Here is a 23,230-nt window from a genome sequence, read left to right on the forward strand (position 1 = left end):
GCGTGCAACGAGGACGGGGACGCGCTGGCCGAGCCGGCGGCGGCGGGGGCCGAGGGGCGGCGCGGGGCGAGCCCGCGGCGCGGGCTGCGGCCGCAGGAGGCGCGCGAGCAGGTGAGCCGGGCGGGGAGGCCCGCAGGTTTCCGAGCGCCCGCGGCGGAGGGCGTGGCCCGCGGCTCCGCATCCGCCCGGAAGAGCGGTTGGACGGCCGCGCTCTGGCGGGTCGCGGGGCCCTGGGTCCGGCGGGGGCGCTCGGCCGTTGCGCTGCCGTCAGCTCCGTGGAAGTCCCTTCTCGGTGGTCACTGCTCCCGAAGCCGTCCCACTTCTTTTCCCACTGGATGCAAGCCCGTCGCCCTGTGCGGCGTTTCGGGGACAGCGGCTGCCTCCGTCCTGGCGTTTCTGAACGACACCTAGCGTCGCGGGCCGGTGTGGGTGGGCTTCGTGTTCAGCCGGTGTCTGGCGTGTGTAGGGGCGAGAATTACAGTAAACGTCTTGCAGGGACTCTCCGAGAGCGGGGTCTTACCATGAACACGAGAGAGCTCAACTTCATTTTGAAGGTAAGAAAAAGTCAAGAAAATCGCTTTCAGTCGGTACCTGGGCGTTATAACACATCAGATGTGTTCAAGATTAGGCGAGGAATTTAGTAAGAGAAATTGAATTGCATGTGGGATGAATTTTCACCAGCAAATACAACTAGACATTCAAAAAATATGCGAGATAAAGCCAACCTTCAGAATCGCATTAAGGAGCAGGAATTCAAATGATTAATTTGCCTTTAGGACAGCCTATACTGTTGGGACAGTCGACACTGGTCTCCTCTCATGATACTTCACAAACTCCAGTATCATCACTAAATGCACTAAGATTAAGTATAACTTCTAGTATTGTCAGTATTTTACTTAGGAAACAGAAGTAAGTGTGTGGCACACACAAATATAATATGCCTTAGCATTAAGCTTGCTCACCACGTGGAAGTAATTTTTCATCGTTATGACAATATAAGAGATGGTGACTAAAGCAAATCATTGGTAGCTAGGAGATCTTCCTGAATCTCTTCCTGGTGGTTTTCCCTGTGAATTGCACCATACTCAGTAGCTAAAGGACTTAGTTTCCTCTTACCTTAGTTCAACTGGAAAAGTGAAGAAAAAGGCAACAGGAACTCACTTGGTAAATGCAGGAGTGGAGGGGTGGGGGAAGTAGGGGTGTGTGGTGCATTTGAGCTGAAGTTCCCAAAGTAAATTGTCATGATTGTAAGAGAGCGTGTGAAATAGTTCATTTATGCTTTTGTGGATATCACATCCTCTGTTGGCTTCTGGTCTTACCAAAACTGAAGGAACCTTGTCAAGTTTGAAGTAGGAGTCAGGCCTCTCAGAGAGAGAAGCAAGGAAGAGTGGCAAAATGCCCGAGGAACTGAAGGGACAAGGCACAGTTAATCTTACATGTGTGTTGGTAATTGTGTGCACGAGAGATGGTCCAAGTATGTTTATGACTGTGAAGGCCATGTAACTTCATGTACGAGAGTCTCTGCCTTGCTGCATCGCTGGAAGGCTAAACATCCAGTCCATTTATTATACATCTGTAATGTGAGTGGCATCCACTTAGATGCAGCAGTGCACAGCCTGAATAATCTAAGACAGCCTTACTTATCTAGAGTGCAGAGAGGTCCTGTTATCCTTAGATCCACCTTTAGCTGTTAGGTCTTGATCATTATAAAAGTAATGTGTACTTCAGAAAATGTAGAAATTTAGAAAGATCTAAATAAGGAAACAAAAGCATTTGAAGTCCCACACAGGAATCTTTTGTTATAAAATATCAAAAATTTGGTATTACTTCATTAATATATCTCTGTATGTGCATATATGTATATATACACAGATATAGTTTAACATGTTTTAATGTAGTATTTGAATTTGGTATCATGTTTTATCTACTTAGCTGTTTTGTCATTTTCCCATGTTATCAAAAATTCTTTTAAAAAATTATTTTTAGTCCTGCCTAATAGTCCATTCCTTCAGTACTTCACATTTAAGTTGCTTTCATTTTTTTTTATAAATAATGCTGTAATGAATGTCTTTGCTTATAAATCCTCACAGTTCTACCTGTAAATAGATTCCTAGAAGTTCAAGAACTAGGTCAATGAGTCAAACTTTTTGAAGCCTCTTGAAACATTCTAAAGAATTGCATTCAAGAAAGGTTGCACCAATATACACTTCCAGCACTGGTATGTGAGAGTGCTGATTTGAAACCATCCATGCTGGCAAAGAACAATATAATTTATATATTAATCTTTGCCAATTTAGTAGGTAAAAATTATCTTAACTGTTGTAAGACATTGCTGCAGAGGTTTTCTAAACCATATACAGTGATGGGCATAAGTAGGATTATAGTTGTTCATATAGAAAAAGAAAAACACATGGGGTGGGGCGAGAAGGGGAGAAGGGGGGTTGGGGGGGGGGAGAAACATCTGTAACAAAAATAAATTAATGAAAATTGGAAAAAATAAAAGACAGATACAAATAAATAATCTAATAATAAATAATAATACAACTCACAACTATAAATCTACTTTTGCCCACCTGTGTGTGTGTATATATATATACACACACACATTTGTATTTCATATTATAAACATTTGTATTTCTTTTTAATAATACTCTTTGACCATTTTTTCCTTTTGACATTATTATATTTATCCCTTATTTTTCATTGATTATAAATATTTTCCCTGCTTGCTGTTTATTTGAGAGCTTTGTCTATGCTTTTGAGTTAGAAATCCTTTACATTTTATTAGCACAAAGGAATTATTTTGGTAATTTCATACACATCATGTACACTCACATGTATATACTCATACCCTCCCCATATATACAAAAATTCTATAGTTAGTTAAATACCCACCAATATTTTCTGTGTGTGTGTGTGTTTATGATTTTTTTATCCTATGTATTTAATCATTTTAGAATGACTTTATTTATAATGTGAGGTATGGAGCTAATCTTTTTGTTTTCCCCTAGTCATTGAATAATCCACTTTCCCCCTGGCTTTACAATTCTTTATAATAGTTATAAATACTAAACTCTGTGTTAAACTTTTATATTTTTGTTGGTATTATGAAAGGGTTTTTTTTTCCACATTATGTTTTTGCTCCTGGTTTCTAGCTAGTGGTCCTTATATAGTTTTTAACTAGCTACCTTTCTGAATTCTTTTATTAATTTTAATGCTAATAAAATTAGTAGTATCTCTTGGACTTGACTTTTTTGCATCTTCTAGGTACATAATCAGCCAGTGTATTATAGACAAGGTTGATTTTGCTTCTTTTCAAATGGTAATGCTTCATTTCTGTTTATTGCTTTTTGCAATGCCTGGAACTTTCAGATCAATGCTTGCTCATAGATATTTAAGCAAATTAATTAACCTCTCTGCTTTCAGTTTATTCATCTATATAAAGGGAATCATAGTTGTATGAACCTCAGGGTTGTTGGGAGAATTACATGAGTTAATAATATATGTAAAGTACTTAGAGCAGCCCCTGGCACATAATTAGCACATAAATTAGCTTTTGGACCTAATTTTCAACCAGAATACTAACTGAAAGAAACCTGAAAAATGCCATTCTTAGCTTTTGCAGACAGCAGTTAGAAAGTCACCCTAGGAGGAAGGTGGACTAGAACAGTTCTCCTCAGCTTTAATCTACACACAAGTGGTCTCTTGTTAAATGCAGATTGTGATTACATTGGTCTAGGGTGAGGCCTTAGATTTTGCATCTCTAGTAAATTCCCAAGTGATGCTGCTATCTACCCCCATGGACTACTCTGAGTGGAAAAGGACTAGAGGATAAACAAGACAATCCACGGCATTCACCATACTATCTGTAATGATAGATATAGATGTAGATATATAACTGTAATGATAGATATAAAGATATAGATGTAGATATAAATGTATAGATTTGTTCTAGGTTCTACAAGTGATAATACTAGCGCAAACCAGAATGCAGGTCTCCAAACTCGAAAGCCAGTGTTTTTTCATATATACAAAGAGCCCTCCTACATGGTGGGTGAACAGTCACTAACAAATCTGTTGCCCTCCCTTAGATTATGTAGTTCAAAATTAGATATTCGTTTATACCCACTTCCTTTTAAATGCAGTTTGCAAGTAATACTATAACAAGTGCCGTGAGTTTAGATGAAATCAGCCCTGAACTTAATCTCATGTTGTTCCCAAGGATGTCCAGTCACTAGAGTAACTCAGGGAATAATTTTGCATATGGTAGGCATTTTTTATCATTATTCATAGTGTAACCTCTAAATCAGTGGGTCTTAACACGGACGTTTGGCGATGTCTGAAGAGGTTTTTCATTGTTAAAACTGGTAGAGTGCCACTGGCCTCTTATAGGAAGAGTCTAGGGATACTGCTGAACATCCTGTAATTCACACAACATTCCCTCCAACAAAGCTCAAAATAACTGACATTGAGTGCCAAAGTTGAGAAACCCTGCTCAAAATGTATTAGGGTTGCCCTGGCCAGTTTGGCTCAGCGATTAGAGTGTCGGCCTGCAGACCAGAGAGTCCCAGGTTCAGTTCCTGCTAAGGGCAGGTGCCTCGGTTGCAGTTTGTCCCCATCCCCAGTTGGGGTCGTGTGGGTGGCAACCACTCTGTATGTCTCTCTCACATCAGTGTTTCTCTCTCTCCCTCCCTTCTACTCTCCCTCCTGCTCTATCTGAACATAAATGCAAAAAAAAAAAATGTCCTCAGGTAAAGATAAAAAAAAAATGTATTAGGGTTATAGTGCTTTCACTTGTCAAGAGTAATTACTCTGCTAGTAGATATTCCAATGAATATGTAAAAATTGCTTATTTTCTCGAAGCCTACCTACATTCCACAGAGGTAGTCTCCCAACTGATCTTTTCTTGCATCTCTTCTTCGAGCAGCCCCTCATGTGCAACTTCTCTATTTTGCTCTCTCTCTCATCTTTTTCTGCCCTTCCCTACTACTCATCTCCTTTTTATCTTTCCTTATTGAGTGGCTCGTTTTCTCTTTGTCTTTTATTCTTCTCAGCTATTTTCTCTATACATCTCCACCTCCCCACTGCATCCTCTCCTCTGAAAAAGTGGAAAATTATGGAACAAGGAAAACGGTTGTGGCATATGACAGTTCCAAACTTGAATACTGGCTTTACTACTTTATTAGCCTTGTCATCCTTAATACTTCATCACTTAGAGCAGCAATTTTCAACCTTCTTCATCACATGGCACACATAAACTAATTACTAAAATCCTTCAGCACACCAAAAAATATATTTTTTGCTGATCCAACAAAAAAAATCAATATAATTTTGATTCACTCACACTAAAGGCTATTGTTGTGTTGGCTGTTGTCATTTTTTTATTTGACAATCTAAGGGAAAATAGGTCAGTGCCCCTGACTAAATAGTCAGGTATTGCGTGTTTTAAAAATTCTTGCAGCCCTGGCCCGTTTGGCTCAGCTATTAGAGCGTCAGACCATGGACCAGAGAGTTTCAGGTTCGGTTCCCATTAAGGGCACATACTTCAGTTGCAGTTTGTCTCCAGCTCGGGTTGGGGTCATGTGGGTGGCGACCAGTCGATGTGTCTCTCTCACATCAATGTTTCTCTTTCTCTCTTCCTCCCACTCTCCCTCCCACTCTATCTGAAGATAAATGCAAAAATGTCCTTGAATGAGGATTAAAAAAAAAATTCTTGCAGTACACCAGTGTGCCATGGCACACCAGTTGAAAATCACTGCCTTAGGGACTCAATGTTCTCATTGTAATGGGTATAATGCTACCCACTTCTTAAAGTTCTTATGAGGATTCAGTGACATTTTGTATACAAAATGCCAGCAGACCCTCAGTGAATATTAAGGGCCTCTTTTACCCTTAATTTCACTCTCAACTTTTTTCCTGGTTCCCATCAGATTCTTATCAACCAGCCACATGATAGTACTGAATTTTGTAGATGTAAGACTATCCAAACTGGGAGAGAATTTTCATAATTTATTTGAGTCAAACAGAGAATACACCTAGAAGCAAGTCTCGACAGACTGAGAAAAATACTTCTGAGAAAAAGTTTGCAGTTTCTTTTATGCTTTTGAGGTTAAGAAGGGAATGTAGCCCTGGCCAGTTTGGCTCAGCAGTTAGAGCGTCGGCCTGTGGACCAGGGAGTCTTGGGTTTGATTCCAGCCAAGGGCACGTACCTTGGTTGCGGTTCGTCCCCGGCCCTGGTCGTGGTCATGCAGGAGGCAACCAATCAATGTGTCTCTTTCACATCCTTGTTTCTCTCTCTCTCTCCCTCTCCCACTCTGTCTGAAGATAAATGTAAAAATATCCTTGGGTAAGGATTAAAAAAAAAGAAAAGAAGGAACTGTAAAACATGAAGGTGGAAGAAAGAAAGGCAGGGATCAGATTATAAGATAGCTAAACTTTTTTATTGTTGTTAATCCTCACCCAAGGATAGTTTTCCATTGATTTTCAGATAGAATGGGAGGGAGGGAGGGAGAGAGGGAGAGAGAGAAAAAAAAACATTGATGTGCCTCCTGCACTCCCCCTACCAGGGCTGGGGATCGAACAGCAACCAAGGTACATGCCCTTGACCAGAATCAATTCCACAACTCTTTGGTCCGCGGGTCGATGCTCTAACCACTGAGCAACACCAGCCAGGGTAGATTAGCTAAACTTTTTAGTGTGTTCACACAGGGAATAGATTATAGGTTCTCTCCTTGAGTGGTCATGCTTTACAAGGAAGGATCTGAAAGGGTGGTCATGGATTAGAAGGCGGGGTCTAAAAGGGTGGTCAGGAATTAGAAGGTGAGATCTAAAAATGGGCATTCCACAGGTGTATTAACCTAGATGCACAGAAACAATGGACAGGGCTTGCTTAAGGCAAAAATAAGCCTTTTACTAAAGAAGTTATATGCTTGGAGCATGACTGTCCACCATGACCTTCCCAGTTAGGAATTTATGATCAGATCACCCTGTGAGGTTGCTTTCCATAGAACTCCTTTTTCATCCACAATTTTAATACATGTAATTTTCAGATATCAAGAATAAATACTTACTGAATAAAGTATTAAGATTTCCTAATCTAAAAATTAGATAAAGTATTTCATATTTATATATATATTAAAAAAAAATTTAACCTGCCCCTGCCAGGTGGCTCAGTTGGTTGGAGTGTTGTCCCATACACCAAAAGGGTTATGGGTTTGATTCCTGATCAGGGCACATACCTAGGTTTTGGGTTCCTCACTGGGGCACGTACAGGAGGCAACCAATCAATGTCTCTCTCTCTCTCTCTCTCTCTCTCTCTAAAAATCAATTAAAAAATAAAAACATATCCTCGGATGAGGATTTAAAAAAATTAAAAATTAACCTGCCAGCATATATCATGTTGCTTTTTGTGTACATTTTCAGTTGACTTTTTTTCTGTGTAGGTCACTGATTCTTGCTAGGAAAAAGAATGCCCACCCTCTGTACAAGTCAGTCTCAATTTCTTATTCAAGGGAAGTGTGAAAGCAGTGTTAAACGGAAAACTAAATGTACGGTGACAACTAGCTTTGACCTAAGAGGCCTATGTAGAAACTCTATATCTTGATTCGTGTCTTCTTTAAGCCTTTGCCACAGTATCTTCAGTTTCTGTCTTCTCTGTAGTTATAATCTTATCTTGCAGTAGCAGTCACATATCTTCAAAAACCTTAAGAGTCCCAACTGGTCATATTTTGGTTCATTAAGTGTGTGTGTGTGTGTGTGTGTTTAAGGGGATTGATAAGACAATCAAAGAGTAGTTTTATTTGAGCAGAGAAACTGAATTTCTATTTAACTTGATGTAAAAGATACTTTCTATCTTCTGATCTAATTCTTCTCCCATATCCAGTGTTTTTTTCCATTTAACCTCATTGGCAGCTATGCCTTAACTTGGCATGGGAAGATGTGATTGGCTTTATTTATTGTTGATGTTTCCTCATGGCAACAACTGTAGTTTATCAGAATTCTGAGCAAAGAGAAATCTTGGTGAAAATATTTTAAACTTTTAGAAAACAAAACATAAAATTATTATTAATACTATGTAAACAGTGTTAAGAAATTAAATTTCAGTTATGATTTTAGTACACTACCTTTGATATAATTTTTTTCTGATATCTGTGTTTCAGATTTTTTATTCCCTCTTATAATCTGAAAAAATTGATTTTGGTTTTTTATCCTCTTGATCAAAATTTTATTTAAGTATATGCTGATCATCTACAGAGGCAGGGAATTTAAGTTTGATTTTTTGTGACTGGCAAATGTCATCAGGCTGATTGTAATCAGAGTTCCTTATTCCATGATTTTCAGAGGCAATTGCATATAAAAGAAGCTATTTTCCCTGCCAGAAGTTGAGAATTGAGAAGGAAAGTTATTTTTCAGGAAAGATGTTTGATTTGGCTACTTTCTGTAGACAAGCTATTCCATCTGGTTACATACAGTAGTTTCACCTTATCCGTGGTTTCAGTTATCTTCAGTCAACCACAGTCCGAAAATATGAAATAAAAAATTTCAGAAATAAACAATTCATAGGTTTTAAATTGTGTGCTGTTGTGAGTAGTATATGAAATCTCTTGAGGTTCCCCTCCCTCCCTCCCTCCCATGACATGAATCATCACTTTGTCCAACGTGCCCACACTGTACATACTACCCGCCCGTTAGTCGTGTAACTATCTGGGATATCAGATCAACTGTCAAGGTAATACAGTGCTTGTGTTCAAGTTTCCTTATCGTAGTCTAACACCTCGTCACAATGTCTGTGTCATTCACCTCAGTTCATCTCATCACATAGGTATTGTATCATCTCACATCACAAGAAAAAGACTGAGTGTAGTACAATAAGGTACTTTGAGAGACCACATTCACATAACTTTTATTATAATATGTTGTTATGATAGTTCTATTTTATTATTGTTGTTGTTTATCTCTTACTGTGCTTAATTTATAAATTAAACTTGATCACAGGTTTGTCTGTATAGGAAAAAAACAAAGTTTATATAGGGTTTGGTACTATCCCTGGTTTCAGGCATCCACCGAGGTCTTGGAACATTGTAATCCCCCTCGGATAAGGGGGACTGCTGCACTGCCTTCATCTGCAAGGTACTTGATAATGTCACCAGAGGCTTCATTTCTTTAAAAAAACAAGTCATTTTAGGAAAAATACAAAATATAGACATTTTTAACTTGCAGCTTGAATTAATCATATTCTTTATTTCATATTACTATATATAACTATATATAACTAGCTCATACACAGTATTTCTATATATAACTAGCTCATACACAGTATTTCTCTTATTTAATTTAATTAATTTATATTTTCACTACATAACCATTCTCTTCCACTGCAGTAGGCGACTCTTAATATGTTTAATAGATATGGCTGAAATTGTAGATATCTTTTTGAATACTTGGTTGTTTCACTTGTCTATATATGCAAGTATGATTTAAACTATTGAATCCTATTGGTGAAAATGAAAATGAAAACAAATTTTAGTACTTTTTAGTTTATACTAATTTCAAAGATTAATTAAAGAATTAGCTGATAGCCCTGGCTGGTTTGGCTCAGCGGTTAGAGTATGGGCCCTCGGACCAAAGGGTCGTGGGTTCGATTCCCAGTCAAGGGCACGTACCTGGGTTGCAGGTTCAGTCCCCAGCCCTGGTTGGGTCATGTGAGAGGCAACCAATCAATATGTCTCTCTCACATCGGTGTCTCTCTCTCTCTCTAAAAAAAAAAAAAAAAAAGAAACTAATGTGCTTATTGATTTTTATCTATCTCTTCAAAAAGCTGGGTTGTATTTTTCTTCTGTATTCAGTGGGAAATAAGTGTAAATGGATGCTATAACTTCGCATTTAGTTATAAATATAATAATAAACATGTTATAAATGATATATAATGCTGTGGTTAGGTGAAGATTTATATAGTTATACATTTTTTATTTAACATATTATATTTGTATATTGTGTTGGAAATAAAACTGTAACTATATTTAGTACCCAAGAAGCAGGAAAACATGTCAGCCTCACTAGAAATAAAAGAAATGCAACTTAACACTGTTAGGAATGATTTTTCACCTATCAAGTTGTTAAAGATTAAAATGATGAATAGTGTGGATTTAGAGAAACCGTATATGAAATAAGAATAAACTGAAGTTAGTAGTATAAATTGGTTTAGACTTTCTGAAAGGAAATCTGGTATCAAACCTCATGAGTAGATATTATTAGTGCCCCCACTTTAAAGATGTAAAAACAACAGCACAGGGAAGTTAAGTAACATACTAAAAGTATCACAGCAAACAAATTGTGGAGTTGAGATTTAAATCCATGCTTAAAGACTGAGTTCTTAACCACCAAGCTATTGTTGGGCCATGAAATCAATTTAATAGATTGTGGATAGGATAGGATAGGATAGGATAGGATAGGATAGGAATTGTTAAAATGTATCACGGGTGGCATGAGTGTCATTTCATGGAACTTTAGTTTATATGTACTTGGTCAAGAAATAAATATATTTTATTGTGGATCACAGTCACAATCACTGCATCAGGCAAGCCAACTCAGTTCTATCTCAGGACTCCTTCCCCATATTTTCCCCTATGCAGAGGGTCAGATCATCAACTTAACTGTTAGCTTTCCAAGATCCCAGCTCTGCCTACTCTATGAAAAAAAACCTCCAATCCACCCCATCTACCTCTCTTCCACTACTGTTTTATTTTCCTTATAGCTCTTGTACTATTTGAAATTATCTTATGTATTTATTTGTTCACGTATGTATTCTCTGCCAATTCTCATTCACCCCTTCACAGGCTCACACTAAACCATAATCTCCATGAACGTAGAGATCATGTTATATGGCAAATGCTTCAGACAGTTAATTTGGCATCTCTGAGGTAGTACAGAGCCTGTAAAAACTTCTATCCAAAATGATGACACTTGGTAAAAATTCAGTTGATGTCTTTACTGAAGCAATATGGTTTCCCAGGAAAAACTATCATGACAAAAGTTAGTTTTGAAGAGAGAGGACTTTGTGTATAACAGGAACATATTCTACTGTCAGAATCAATAGCAAAGAAACTAGTGGTTTTACTTTTATTTATTTATTTATTTTAATCCTCACCTGAGGATATCTTCATTTATCTTCCATAAATGGATTTAGCTATCCATTTATCTTCAGATAGAGTGGAAGGGAGGGAGGGAGAGAGAGAGAGACATCGATTGGTTGCCTCCCACATGACCCGACCAGGCCGGGAACTGAACCACAGCCAAGGTACGTGCCCTTGACTAGAATCGAACCTGAGACTCTTTGGTCCTCGGGGCCACTACTCCAACCACTGAGCCAAACCAGCCAGGGTGAAACTCGTGGTTTTAGTTGCCATTGAGCTATTGATTCCTGTAGGACTGTTACTGGAAAATTGGTTTTCTCCACCGCTAGTAGGAGTGGGGTTCTTGGGGAACCACTGGAATAAGCATTTCCAGAGGCCCCCACAGGAGGATGAGATGTGGTAAAAGGCTTTATTTTCATGGAGTTACATTCCTCAGTTTACAAAGTCCTATTTCCTTTAGTCCAGTCCTGGAAGACATGCAGCTGGGGTTTCAGCAGAGCTAGAAGCAAAACCAGTATCCAGAGTTTCCATTCCATGGTGGAATTGAGTCTGGCAAAGCATCAGACTAGATTCAGTTCATCAGTCCATTATTGGGTCCCACATGGCCATGAGCCATGTGGGCGAATTCAGGGGAGCACGCCCCCTGCAACAGGAGTCACAAGAGAACAAGAGTGTCAAGAGAGCAAGGGAGTAAGAGAGAGAACTTTCTTTGTTAAGGTGTTAAGTATTTCATATTTTGCACACGTGCAGTGGCCACTCCTATTCTGGCCAATTATCTGTTTCCAGGTGTGATTGACAGTTAAGTATCTTCCCTTGTCACCCAGACCTTACTGGGTATGCATCTAAACTGCCTCTGTCCAGTCCCTTCCTCCATTGATATGCAGGGAACATTTGGGATTATCACTGTTCACCTTAAAAGGCACTAGCAACACCTCTAGAAGGGAGAATATAGAAGAGTGGCAAAGATTTGGAAAAATAAATATGAGGAATTGGATGAACAGTTATCAAGAGGTGACTGAAAGGATTTGAGACATTTTCTGGGGAACTGACTTCTAGGTGAACTTTTGGGCTTATTGTACAAAATAATTTCTATTTGTATTTCTCTTAATGATATTTATAAGAAGCATTTTATTTTTTTTTTTTAATTTTATTTATTTATTTTTTTTTTTGTTACAGATATTTTACCTTTTTACCCCATTGGCACCCTCCACCCTGTCCCCGGCTTAGTTGTCCATGTCCATTGGTCATGCATACATGCATATAAGTTCTGTGGTTTATCTCTTCCCACCCCCCCACCCCCCATCCCCTCTTCTGAGGGATGTCAGTCTGTGCCCTACTTCCATGTGTCTGGGTCTACTGTATTCCTCAGACTGTTATGTTCATTATATTCCGTATATAAGTGAGATCATGTGGTATTTGTCTTTTTCTGCTTGGCTTCTTTCACTTAGGATAATACTCTCCAGGTCCCTCCATGTCGTCTCAAAGGATAAGAGATCTTTCTTTCTTACCGCTGCATAGTATTCCATTGTGTATATGTACCACAGCTTTTTGATCCATTCGTCTACTGGTGGACACTTGGGCTGTTTCCAGATCTTAGCTATTGTAAATAGTGCTGCTATGAACATGGGGGCACATATATTCTTCCTGATTGGTGTTTCAGGCTTCTTAGGGTATATTCCCAGCAGTGGGATCACTGGGTCGAATGGAAGTTCAATTTTTAATTTTTTGAGGTAGCACCATATTGTTTTCCATAGCGGCTGCACCAGTCTGCATTCCCACCAGCAGTGTATTAGAGTCCCCTTTTCTCCACACCCTCGCCAACACTTGTTGTTTGATGATTTGTTGATGGCGGCCATTCTGACAGGTGTGAGGTGATACCTCATAGTTGTTTTAATTTGCATCTCTCTGATGATTAGTGATGTTGAGCATTTCTTCATATGTCTCTTAGCCATTTGTATGTCCTGTTTGGAGAGGTGTCTATTCAGCTCCTCTGCCCATTTTTTAATTGGGTTCTTTGTCTTCCTTTTGTGGAGTTGTATGAGCACTCTGTATATACTGGAAATTAACCCCTTATCTGATACATCATTGGCAATGATGTTCTCCCATACAGTGGGTTGCCTTTCCATTTTGATGATTGTTTCTATAAGAAGCATTTTAGACATTTGCAGAATTTAGGCAGAAAACTATGCAAGTGTCTATCTACACTGAAGTCTCCTTAGCTAAGGCCAAGGCTGAAAGATCATAGCAGTCATAACAGGATTGCTCAATAGTAGCACCAAGACATGTTTCAGTCAGCTGAGTCTAGGTTCCTTAAAGTCTTAGTGTCAAAGGAATGCACTAAAAAGTAGCTAACTTACAAATCCAGGGCCCTGCCTCAAAAAGAGATTGGTGGGAAAAGGATGTTCTGAAATCATTGCCACTGATAAGAGCAATACAGACCTGGTTCTTGTAAGCAGCTAGCTGACTTTGTGTAATTCCAGGAAACTGGAAAATGAATAGAAATTAATCAACTCCTTCCTTCATCTTGTAAATCAGTGTTCCGGTAGTTGAGGGTCCAGTCAATGCTGATTTCCACAGAAAATAAACTGTTGCTCTCCTTATTCTTGAAAGGTGGGCACAAACACAGTTGTTCTATATGTCAATCAAAAGGAACATCCCCAAGTATTTATTGAATGATTATCAGAAGTATGTCCAGTACTTTGGAAGGTAAAGCAGAATTATGAGATAGTCTTTATTCTTTTTTTTTATTATTATTTATTTATTTTAGAGAGAGAGGAAGGGAGACGGAGAGAGAGATAAAAACATCGATGAGAGAAAATATCTACTGGCTGCCTCCCGCATGCCCCTACTGGGGACTGAGCCCACAACCTGTGTCCTGACCAGGAATCGAACTGGCGACCTCTTGGTGCATGCGTCAACGCTCAACCATTGAGCGACACTGGCCAGACTGAGATAGTCTTTATGCTTTTTTTTGGCGCATGCCCCTAGCGGGAACCGAACCCAAGACTCTCTGGTCCGCAGCCCAACGCTCCAACTGCTGAGCCAAACCAGCTAGGGCTATAGTGTTTATTCTTAAAGACCTTCATTATTTCTCATTTTATGTTTATGTTTTGTTTTTTTTCCTGTTTGTCTTTAAAGGCTTGTGAAGAATCACAGAACCGCACTGATGATCCTGTTAGAGATGACTACAAAAAGATGGGAACACTTTTTGGTGAGCTGAACAAAAACCTCATCAACATGGGCTGCAGGAGGATGTACTTTGGAGAACAAATTGTGGAACCAGTGATCGTCATTTTCTTTTGGGTTATGCTGTGGTTCCTTGGCCTACAAGCCCTTGGACTGGTTGCTGTTCTTTGCCTTGTTATTATTTATGCACAGCATTAAAATATGGCCGAATGAGCTGTTGGTTGACATTTGATAGCCATATATATGTAATTAGTGAAGTTATATATTTCACTACATGAAAGCCAAAAAGTTTGCCTTGTTTCAAATTGTGTACTGTTTCATAATATAATTACAAATGGATGTTGTTTAAAATAATATTCAATTCTTGATTATAACAGGGTTCAATATACATCTTGTAGCTTATTCAAAACTCATGTTTTAATACTATAATCTGTGCCCATTTTTAAATACCCCTATTCCTAGCACCAAGTGAGCAGGGAAAATAACAGGATATGGAGTTCAAATTGGGCAATATAGGTCTAATAAACAGCTCCAGTAAAACATTTTACACTACCTTAATATTTTGATGAAAATCAGTAAAGCTAGCACATCTTCTAAAAATTGAAACTAATGTATTTATTATTGCTTGGGAAACTTTCCAAGTTAAATATGACATTTTTATGATGAAACACTTGGGAATCACTTCAGTATATCATTTGAAGTTTTAGATAATTTTGGTGCTAATCACTTTTTGTGAAATTTTAAAGTCCCATAAGTCGGATTCATAGTTGGTTTTAGCCCATGATAATGCTATATTTTCTTGTATCTAACAAGTTGCATATTTTTTTCTTAGAAATTTTCAGTGTTGTTGTTTTTTTCAAATTTTTATATTTTATAGTTCTTTCATAGCAATTATTCTAAGTCTTTAAAAATCAATTTACCTTGACATAATTTTTTTTTTCCCAAAAAAATTTTATTTGTACTAGAGCTGAAATACTTAACTATTCTTTGCAGCAGGGGTGGGGTGTTGGATGGGATCAGCTCATTTCTTTGATATATGTATTAGAAAATACAGTATTACAGAATAAAAACCAAATGCTTAAATTTGGAACTCAACAGCCAATTATAATAGTATTCTTCTAAGGCTAAAGCAAAGTTATTAAAGTGTCTTCATTCACCACTTTGGGGTTTTATATTGATATACAAATTTCTTTAAATACCCTTTGAAAATAGAAAGTGGTTTAGTAATATTTTGGATTTTTGAACCTAAAATTTTTAGAACTTTAGCTCAAAAGAGTTTCTATATATACAAAAGAGGTAGTTAAGATAATTATCTAAAAATTTAAGTTAAGTAAGAGGAAAATAGGACATTGGACATTTTTATCATTGGCAAAGCAATAACTAAAGCATGTAAAGTGTTTACTATTCCACTTTGTGAAACTTTTACCCAATCCTGTTTTTAAAATGTATTTAGGTTCTCAATGTCTTCCATTCTGAAGCAGAAAATTAATGAAAAATGTTCAAATTAGATTTCTAAAATCAGATAATCCTGAACAAAAATACAACTCATAGGGCACTAAAATGTATTGTGCATTTGTATAAATGCAGACCTTTTAAAGTTTGCCATTAAAAAAAAAAAAAAAAAAGACTTTGTACTATCTCATTGTGTTTTTATATTGGGCTTGCAGTATTTTTATGGTCACCTTTATAAACTCGGTATCAAGTGTAAGTTATTTGAAAAGGTGTCTTCATTTGTGTCAGAAGAATTGTGAAGTTTTTAATAGAAGCCATGAGGTTTTTTATGTCTGCATTAAATATTAACAAATGCATCCTTTTCTGTGCTACCAGGAATTTTAATTACCCTTTGGAATGTGAAAAAGACATAGTATGCATAATAGCAGCTCTGGTTCCACCAGTGCCTAATGTTGAAAATATTTTTAAAGTAAGTTTTAATAGTAATTATTTAGTGTACTAACAATATTATGTTTCTATAGTGTGTCAATAGTGTATATATTAAATTCTGGAAAGAAATGAGGTATGTTGTTGCTATTCTTTCTGCATATATTATTGGTTAGAGTAGTATACCATCAAATTGTTGGCTTTGATGGGGGAAAAAACAAATTTTGCTTATTTGATGGAAATAAAATATTTTCTTTTATGAACTATATTAGAATGCAAAGTATACTCATATCCTGAAATGAAAAGAAAATAGTCATTTCTTTGGTTCATGGTATAACGAATGAGATTGAAAATGATTCTCAATCATTTCAGATACAAACCAATTTTAGAAACGTATCACTTATAAAAAAGATATGTTAACAAATGCTAAATTATTAGATTAATGATAAATTACTCATACCACCAGGCTTCAATTTGAAGGCAAATGGTTAAGATCTACACATAAACTGAATATAGGTGAATAAATTCATTTTCAGAGTAAAAACTCAGTATTTGTAGAATTTATTCCTCTCATATCTTAAGCTGTTGCATACAAGGTAGTTTCTCATTGCTGGTTACCAGTCAGATCATTCTTGGTCCAGTAGTATGTTGGAGCTAGCTTGCAAAAGCCAACTGTGTACATTTTTTCCTACTCTGCCTTCAGTGACATCAAGTTGGTAGCTTGCAGGTCTCAGGAGTGGTGGCGATATTTACACTATAAAAAATTGGTAAACACAGCCCTTGCCGATTTGGCTCAGCTGTTAGAGCATCAGCCCACGGAGCAGTGTCATGGGTTCAATTCCCATTCAGGGCACCTACCTTGATTGCAGTTCGGTTCCTGGCCCTGGTCAGGGTCGTGTGGGAGGCAACCAGTCGATGTATCTCTCTCACATCAATCTCTCTCTCTCTCTCTCTCTCTCTAAAAAATAAAAATTGGCAAACACAACAAATCAGGGCTCTTTTCCCTGGCAAGCCAATTGTTAAACATACATCCACACACCAATGATTAGCCACTCTAGAGGCTACATTCCCATCTCTCCTCCTGCAGATATGAAAGAGGAAGTATTTTGAGACAAATCCTCAGGGACCCATCCAAAACTATATTTGGATCTTCTCCATGTGGGAATCATAGATCATGTCATCTCCTGACAGATCTCTGTTAGTCACATGTTTTGATCAGAAAAAAATCTCTTTGGACTGTCACCGAGCTAGCTGCAAATCCATTAAAGAAAATCTAGACAATCAGGAAATAAACCATTACAGAACCAATGGGGGGCAAATTATAGCATGAGTAAAGATTTGCTGTAAAGTGGAAAGCTTAGCATAGCCAAAGCTAGGTATGAACAGCCAAGGGCTGTTTGTTTGGCTTGTAGATTATATCTTAACAGTTGTTATTTAAATGTTTGTTGATTTCAGGTTATTTTAAATGTTTTCATTGCCAAGTTATGGCTTTGCAAAGTAAAAGAAGATAACCTGTTAGTACTTTTAGTAATAGACTTGGCCAAGGAGAATATAAACAAATGCACAAATTATTGCTTCAGAATTATTGCTGGACTTAGAGCTCCTATTTCTCTCTCTCTTTTTTTTTTTAATTTATTGATTTTAGAGAGAGGGGAAGGGAGAGGGAAAGAGAGAGAAACATCGATGAGAGAGAACATAAATTGGCCTCCTTCTGCATGCCCCCCACTGGGTATTGGGCTCACAACCTGGGCATGTGCCCTGACCAGGAATCGAACTGGCGACCTCTTGCTGCATGAGTTGACAACCACTGAGCCACACCGGCCAGGCTATTTCTCTCTTTAATTTTGGTGTTTCTTAGGGTTTCTTCCAACAGCCTGTTCTCTCATCACGTTATACATTGCCTTGGACAATGTCACCACTCCTGTGGCTTTAGTGACCATTTCATACTAACAACTCTCCCGTCTGCATCTCCCATTCAGAGCACTGCACAGAATATCAGATCTGAACATTCAATTGCTTGCCCAACATTTGTACTTACTTATCCCTTATAGCTCAAATTCAGTATGTTCAAAAAAGGAACTTAGGCCCTGGCTGGTTTGACTCAGCGGTTAGAGCATCTGCCTATGGACCAAAGAGTCACGGGTTTGATTTTGGGCAAGGGCATGTAGCTCGGTTGCGGTTCCTCCCAGACCTGGTCGGGGTCGTGCGGGAGGCAACTAATCAATGTGTCTCTCTCACCTCAGTGTTTCTCTCTCTCTCTCCCCTCTTCCCTCCCTTCCACTCTATCTAAAGATAAATGGAAAAAATATCCTCAGGTAAGGATAAATAAATAATAAAATCATCCTTTAAAAAAAAAGAAACTTTGTATCCTTCTTTCTTCTTTCTGTTTCCAATCTCAGCAAATAACAGAATCCCCTCCTACCTTGCCCACATACATAACCAATCACTAAGCCAAGTCCTGCCTATTCTACTTCCTAAAGCAGTAATCGGTCCACTTCTCTCTATTCCCAGTATTACTTAACTTATACTACCATCATCCTCTCACCTAGATCGCTGTCTCAGAATTCTAGTTGGTTTCTGCCTTCATTTTTTTCATTTTATAGTCAGAATAATCTTTCTAAAAGATAATTTTGGTCTCCTTGGCCTAAATTTTTTTTAATTTTTTTTCTTTATTGAGTTTATTATTTATTGATTGATTGTATTTATTTATTTATTTTTGTGGTATGTGCCCCTAGCAGGAACCGAGCCCGGGACTCTCTGGTCCACAAGCATGCTCAACCGCTGAGCCCAACTGGCCAGAGCGGCCTAAATCTTTTCAATGGCTTCCTGTTGCCTGTACTAAAGTCCTCACTCCTTAATATGTTTTACAAGGCCCTGCATGAACTGATTTTTGCATTCTTCATCTCCAGTACTACCACCTTCCCTTTCCAAGACTCAGCTATGCTGAATTCATTTTTTAGTTCCCATAAGAGAAAAATGCTTTCTCACTTTCAGAACTTTATACATGCTTTTACCTTCTTTAACCCCTCCCCACCAACAGGCCCACAGCTTTATGCCTCAATGTAGACACCATGTCCTCCAGGAAAATTCTTCTGACTCTTTTAGACCCAGTTTTGGTACCTTGTGTGCTGTCAGAGAACCCTGCACTACCCCATCAGCATTTGTCATCCTTTGTTGCAATAGCTTACTTGTCAGTTTCTTCTATTAGACAATGGGCATCACAAGGGCAGAAAACATGTCTCCTTGTTTATAATTGCTTCACCTAACACAATGCCCAGCATATAATACATGCTCAGAGTATCTGTTAAATGAATAAATCGATTTCATGTGTTTTTGCTCTCCCTATAGTGCATTAACAAAGAAAAATCTCGAGTTGGTTGTGCTTTAAAGTTCTTTTATTCTAAAAAACACATATTGTGCATAAAGAAAGTGGGTAAATGTATATGTTATCATCTATAAAGTTTATTCACTTTTAAAATTTTTTTTTTTCTTTGTTGATTTTAGAGAGAGAGGAAGTGAGAGGGAGAGAGAGAGAGAAATATCAATGAGAGAGAACATCGATTGGCTGCCTCCTTCATGCCCCCCAATGGGGATTGGGCCCACAACATGGGCATTTGTCCCGACCAGGAATCGGAACCAGCAACCTCTTGGTACATGGGTCGACACTCAACCACTGAGCCACACCGGCTGAACTAAAGCTTATTTACTTTTGATGGCAAAATATTGTTGTTATTTGCACATATATATATATATATTGCATATATATGTGTGTGTGTGTGTGTAGTATTGCTACTCTACACTTACACTTTGTAGGAGAAAATGTATTCTCTTCTGAAAAATATTTTCTTATTTTTTAATTACAGTTAACGTCCAATATTGTGTTGGTTTCAGGTGTTGAAAATAGTGATTAGACATTTACATACTTATGAAGTGATCACCTTGATAATCTGGTACCCATTTGGCACCCTACATAATTATTACAATATTATCGACTATATTCTCCATGCTGCACTGTACATCCCCATGCCTGTTATAACTGGCAGTTTGTGTTTCTTAATCCCTTCCCATTGATAAATTGCATTTTCACTGTAGTGCTTAATGGAATCACTATTCCTCCAGAAAGGATATTTTAGAATGCTTATGGTCACTGATGCTACCTAAATTTTGTATTTTTCCAATATTTTTCAATAGATCTTAATCTACTAAATTTTAATTCTTAGAAGTTGTGAGCAGGAATTCTCAAGTATTTTAAGTTTGCTATTTTAGTATCCAGAATAAACTCACCACTAGAATGTGTTGGTAGCCCCAATAATATGTGTTCAATAGCATGTACATAAAGTACTTTGTTATTCTCTCTAATAAATAATATCCTTCCAGAGCTCTGCGCTCTAGTCCCTCTTCTGACTGCCTATGTCATAGTCGACTCATCAGTTCATTGTTGCCACATCAGATTCGGAGATTGCCAAAGCAACAGCACACCTAAGAGTGAGTGGAGCGGATTTACTTTTCTCGTCCGGATTGCTGGAGCAGAAAGCCCAAGCCTGATGTGTGCATAGCTTCCCGGGCAATAGAGTAGTAGGAAAATGCAAATTAAAATCAACCTCTACACCCAAGCTGTATTTCTTCTTGACTATTGTGTAAATTAGAATTATTGAGTGAGCTCTGCAGTAACCCGCTAAAATCCAGAATTTAGTCATTCATATGCTTATTAAACCGGAGTTATCTTTTCAGCCTCCAAGCTTTATCATTTAACCTTTCAGCAACTTTCTTAGTTGGAAATTTCCTTGCTAGTTTTCCAAGGCACCACAGAATACAGTGACTTTTATCATAAGACCATTAATCCTTTTTGTTACTGGTTTACCCTTGTATTACAAGAGGCTAGTCAGTTGATGCTGTATTTTTTAAGGTGAGAATTTTTTTTTAAACAGAGGAATGAAAATTCTATATACAATGTACTTATTTATACCCTAGTTAGTTTGAGACAAACTCTTAAGAAGAATTAGGGGTGACAGGGAGTAGAATTGGCTACATAAAATAATTGAGAATATGTGCCATCTACTGAATACCCTTCTCTGGCTTATCATGGTTGCTTTCCTTGTATATGTTACTGGTTTTTCATATGTAATATCAAAAATACTCGTTTTATTATTTAATGGATCTTCAGCTTAAAAAATAACACGAGCCCTGGCCGGTTTGGCTCAGCGGTTAGAGCGTCAGACTGCAGTCTAGAGAGACCTGGGTTCGGTTCCCGCTAAGGGCACATACCTCGGTTGCAGTTTGTCCCTGGGCCTGGTTGGGTCATGTGGGTGGCGACCACTCGATGTGTCCCTTTCACGTCATCGATGTTTCTCTCTCTCTCTCTCCCTCCCACTCTATCTGAACAAAATATCAAAAAATGTCCTCGGGTGAGGATAAAAAATAATAATAACATGAGTATATATGTGTAAATGCAACAAACAAAAAGGCTAAGAAAAACGATTCCAGAGGAGAAACACACTCCTTAGGTGTTGATTTGGAATGATTAACTTAAATAAATTGGTCTTGCACAAAACTATAATGATAATTTTTCATACAAGGTGAAACCTTTGTTTAATTGTCAGACCAGTGACTTTCAACGTTTTTAGTTTGGTTTGCTTAAAGTGAACTCTTACATGAATATCCAGTATATATAAAAGATAAAAGCAGGGCAGCTATACATGACTGTGCTGTGGGTCGAGTTCCCTGGGGCCGGCCCTGAGAAGACACCAGCGTGCAGGGCGTTGATCAGGGGGTGCTCTGGGGTCAGCACCTGTGAAGGAAGCAAAAGGCCGGGACGGGCAGCAGGAGTTATGCAGTCACAGCAGGACCCCAGCGATTCTGTGGGGTGCTCAAATGGGGACCTCTGTGGAGACCAGGGAGCTCTCCAGCCATAAGCAAGTCCCAGAGAGGGCTGACAGCTGGGGGTTATGATCTAGCAGCACTCCCAGCAGCTATTAGAATAAATTTTTCAGTTCTGAACAGATCCGAGCAGCACAACACAGCATGCACTATACTATAGGGACTATAGACTGTTCTTTTTTTCACCTGAGTCACTTCCATCAAACCGACTCTTCAGAGTCAGACTAATTTAAATCATAAACTCATTGGTTAAGGTGGATTAAAAAATTAGGGGTACAGCATTTAATCTGTTGTGTTGCCTGCATCTATTAGGAGATTCGGGTCTTCAATATGATAAAGCTTTCATTGACTAAGCTTGGAGGTGTTAGGAACAGATGACTAAATAAACGATTGACAGAAAATACCATTACTTAAAATGAGGAGTAGGAAATTCATGAAACTTCTGTACATGTAATCTGCTTAGATCAACATTTAAGTTAATAAGTCGCTCCAAGAGTGCCTCAAAAGACATCAGGGCAAACCATCATCAGGTGTGTCTTGGAAGCTGAGTAGGTTTAAGCCTACATTTAAGTAAGTCTGCTTCATGCTATCTTGCCCCTTTCCTAAGTTCCAAAACAGCTGGAAACCTCGAAGTTTTGGAGCATGTTTAAAATAAGATTTTTAATGGGAGAGCAGAATTCACATGTAAAGAAATCATATCCCATCCACCCCCAACACACTGTTGCATCTGATTTATGACTTAGATGTTTGGCCCTAATTGTGACTTTCCTATTGTCAACGCGAGAACCGCTGACACCTGCAGAGGACGTTCACGAGTTTATTTGAGCCAAACTGATGACAGTTGCTGGGAAGCAGAACCTCAAGGCATTGAGAAATGCTCCAGAGGATGGCCTTTCTGCACCCTGCTCTGCGCATCACAATCGAAAGAGAAGACTTAAGTGGGTTACCTGAAATCCCGTGGTGATAGATTGGGGTGCGGGGGCAGGGCAGCAAAATGGGTGGTTGGGATTGGATAATACTTTTTTTATATGGGTGGGTACAGGATAGTTAAGAGTCAACAATTAACATGATAACAGTGATAATGAGGGGATTTGTGGTCTCTGGTGTTTCCAGGGGTCCGAAAAAGGGAAATTACCTTGTTTTTGCAAAGGCTGGTT

General features: G+C 38.3%; 1 protein-coding gene across 4 annotated transcripts; it reads left to right on the plus strand.

Annotated features, from left to right (window-relative positions):
- The first annotated feature begins 310 nt into the window (after positions 1–310).
- On the plus strand, positions 311–22,999 carry FAM241A (family with sequence similarity 241 member A). Of its 4 annotated transcripts, XM_036268886.1 has the most exons (4): positions 311–554; positions 14,271–14,343; positions 20,574–20,681; positions 22,858–22,999. In XM_036268886.1, exons 1-4 carry the CDS (start codon positions 336–338, stop codon positions 22,896–22,898), a joined length of 441 nt encoding a protein of 146 aa, XP_036124779.1. In that variant the 5' UTR covers positions 311–335; the 3' UTR covers positions 22,899–22,999. The 4 variants fall into 4 exon arrangements, with proteins under 4 accessions (XP_036124779.1, XP_036124762.1, XP_036124787.1 ...); XM_036268869.1 differs by lacking the exon at positions 22,858–22,999 and having other exon boundaries at positions 20,574–20,754; XM_036268894.1 differs by lacking the exons at positions 20,574–20,681; positions 22,858–22,999 and adding an exon at positions 16,146–16,315.
- Positions 23,000–23,230: the final 231 nt, after the last annotated feature.

Source organism: Molossus molossus, unplaced genomic scaffold, assembly GCF_014108415.1.
Source record: "Molossus molossus isolate mMolMol1 unplaced genomic scaffold, mMolMol1.p scaffold_m16_p_1, whole genome shotgun sequence".
Taxonomy (NCBI): Eukaryota; Metazoa; Chordata; class Mammalia; order Chiroptera; family Molossidae; genus Molossus; species Molossus molossus.

Bases quoted from the DNA above. Each gene is read 5' to 3' on its own strand.
- FAM241A (XM_036268869.1), top strand. From the start codon at position 336: ATGCAAGCCCGTCGCCCTGTGCGGCGTTTCGGGGACAGCGGCTGCCTC. The intron at 555-14,270 runs GTAAGAAAAAGT...TTGTCTTTAAAG, and splicing joins AGCTCAACTTCATTTTGAAG to GCTTGTGAAGAATCACAGAA. The intron at 14,344-20,573 runs GTGAGCTGAACA...ATATCCTTCCAG, and splicing joins AAAGATGGGAACACTTTTTG to AGCTCTGCGCTCTAGTCCCT.